A 2045-nucleotide genomic window follows, 5' to 3' on the forward strand; every position below is an offset into this window, starting at 1 on the left:
CCCCCCCCCCACCTTAACAAAACAACAACAAACAAAATCAAACAAAACCACTGGTTTGAAAGAAAGGAAGAGCGATAAACGCCAGACAGTTCATTAATGGAGTGGAACTTAACAGTCTAAATCGTCATCATCATCACCAGGGACGACCCCATTGCTGTTGAAATAGTCCAAATCTCCTTGACGACATTCCGGCCTCATGGTCGTGAAGTACTTTTGCCAGAAGTGGAGCCAGAAATTCCAAGTTGGGTCATGGTAGTCGGGTTCAAACCCATGCTCCGCTTTGAAGTCAGGCTTGGTTAGAGTGTGGAGTTTGTCGTCGTGCGAAGCATTCTCATAGAGGTAGTAATCGTACCAATAATCCGACTCAATTTTGCTGTTTGGGTCGTTGGCCACGGCCTGTGGAGCGGTTAGAGAGTGGTCGGGGTGTGTGTACCTGTAGTACTCAGAGCTGGTCACGTACTTCTGCCACTGTGTACCGTCGTAGTACATGCAGTGGAGAAAGTCGTGGTAGTCTAGTTCCCGCTCTTGTCGCGACGTGTCTTCCGCTGCTTCAGAAGTGGCGTCAGCTGACTGGGGATCTGTCAATGTCAATGGCGGCTCTGCTAACTGGCTGGGTTTGCAGTCAACAGTCGCTGCTGGAGAGCAGAATTTAGAAGACAATACAATACATTATCAAGCATATCAAACAGAGCTGTATTGATAATAACAAGAACAACAACAACTGGATCGATGATAACAACATCAAACTGAAAGACTACTAGAGCTCGTTTGCTGGGTTTGCAGCCAATAGTCGCTGTTGCAGAGCAGAAGACAATACAAATTTTAATTATCACGCAAAATTACAACCCCCCCCCCCCCCCCAAAACAAAACAGACAGACTACAGGCAGTTTTATGTTAGGATAACGCAATTGATTCGTAGACAACGGAATTGTTCCCTAGCCCCGTGAACAGCTGCACTGGAGTCAACAAAATAGTGCAAAACATTGACAAATCCTTCCCTCAGAATTACCATGTTCTATCTGACACTTTTGGCAGTTTTAAATTACTAAGACCATGAGGTCATAAACATAAAAACGTTCCATCTGCTTTGTCACAATATTCAAAGAAAAATTGCATAAAAAAAAAGATTTGCATGATGTGAAACTCAAAATCTTTGATGTCAAATTTCTCAAAACTGGGTACTGTGCAGATAGAACTATGTAATTCTGAGGGAGCACAATATGGTTATGAGAACGACGAATGTCGAAAAACTTTGTTACTTTTTAATCTAAACCATTCAAACTTTAGAAACTGCTTTATGAACACCTCAATCAGATATCTGGTGAATTACAGCCTAAAAGAGTGAAAATGGAGGAGTTATAACAGTTTTTGCCTCTCCTGAAAAATTTGCCTCGCCACCTGCGCAGGACCATTCGTCGTTTTCCCTTACGACGGCAGAGTTGGTCTACAGTTATTATATAGTTTCCGGGCTACACACCACCAAGTTTCGCTGTCTTATTCTTCTGTGACAATGCTCCATTAACACAGGGTAAACGTTCATTTGTTTCATTTGTCCGTTTGAAGCATTGTGTTTTTAAAGGTTTGCAGTGTGTCTATCTATTTGCATCCCGCTTCTTCTTTTCCGTTACAACAAAAAGAAACTGACCCCCCCTCCAGATAAGACAATGTAATGGCACTCACCTAACCATAGACAGGTTACTGCTGAGACCAGCAGAATTGTGGGGACTCTGGACATCATAACTGAGCTGTCGTTTCTCGCGGTTTTGTCTTCTTCTACCTATGTATTTTCTTACTGAAACAACTTATTGACGAGATGCTGAATGAGTTGGAAACTTTTCCTTAAATAGTCATCGCTATGGGGTTGTTTTTGAAACAATCCGCATTATGCTTTTGCTATTTGGCTTCATTTTCAAAACACTTTCAAAATGTTTGGTAAACATCTCTGAAATGTTAGAACAACTGTTGCGTCACTCAGATAAGAACGGTGAGAGTATAAGAACTCTGCACAGTAAATCCCCAGTCCACTCTTTGCGTTTCTTGTTTG

At 42.2% G+C, this 2045-nt stretch overlaps 1 protein-coding gene across 1 annotated transcript; it reads right to left on the bottom strand.

Annotated features, from left to right (window-relative positions):
* Positions 1-12: 12 nt before the first annotated feature.
* LOC101859440 lies at positions 13-1793 on the bottom strand (the record flags this gene model as incomplete). The annotated part of the gene is given in 2 exon segments (XM_005108790.2): positions 13-635; positions 1682-1793. Coding segments are annotated over 2 exon segments (585 nt in total). The 5' UTR covers positions 1740-1793.
* Between the last annotated feature and the right edge of the window lie 252 nt (positions 1794-2045).

The sequence above is a fragment of the Aplysia californica genome, unplaced genomic scaffold (genome assembly GCF_000002075.1).
Source record: "Aplysia californica isolate F4 #8 unplaced genomic scaffold, AplCal3.0 scaffold00720, whole genome shotgun sequence".
NCBI lineage: Eukaryota > Metazoa > Mollusca > Gastropoda > Aplysiida > Aplysiidae > Aplysia > Aplysia californica.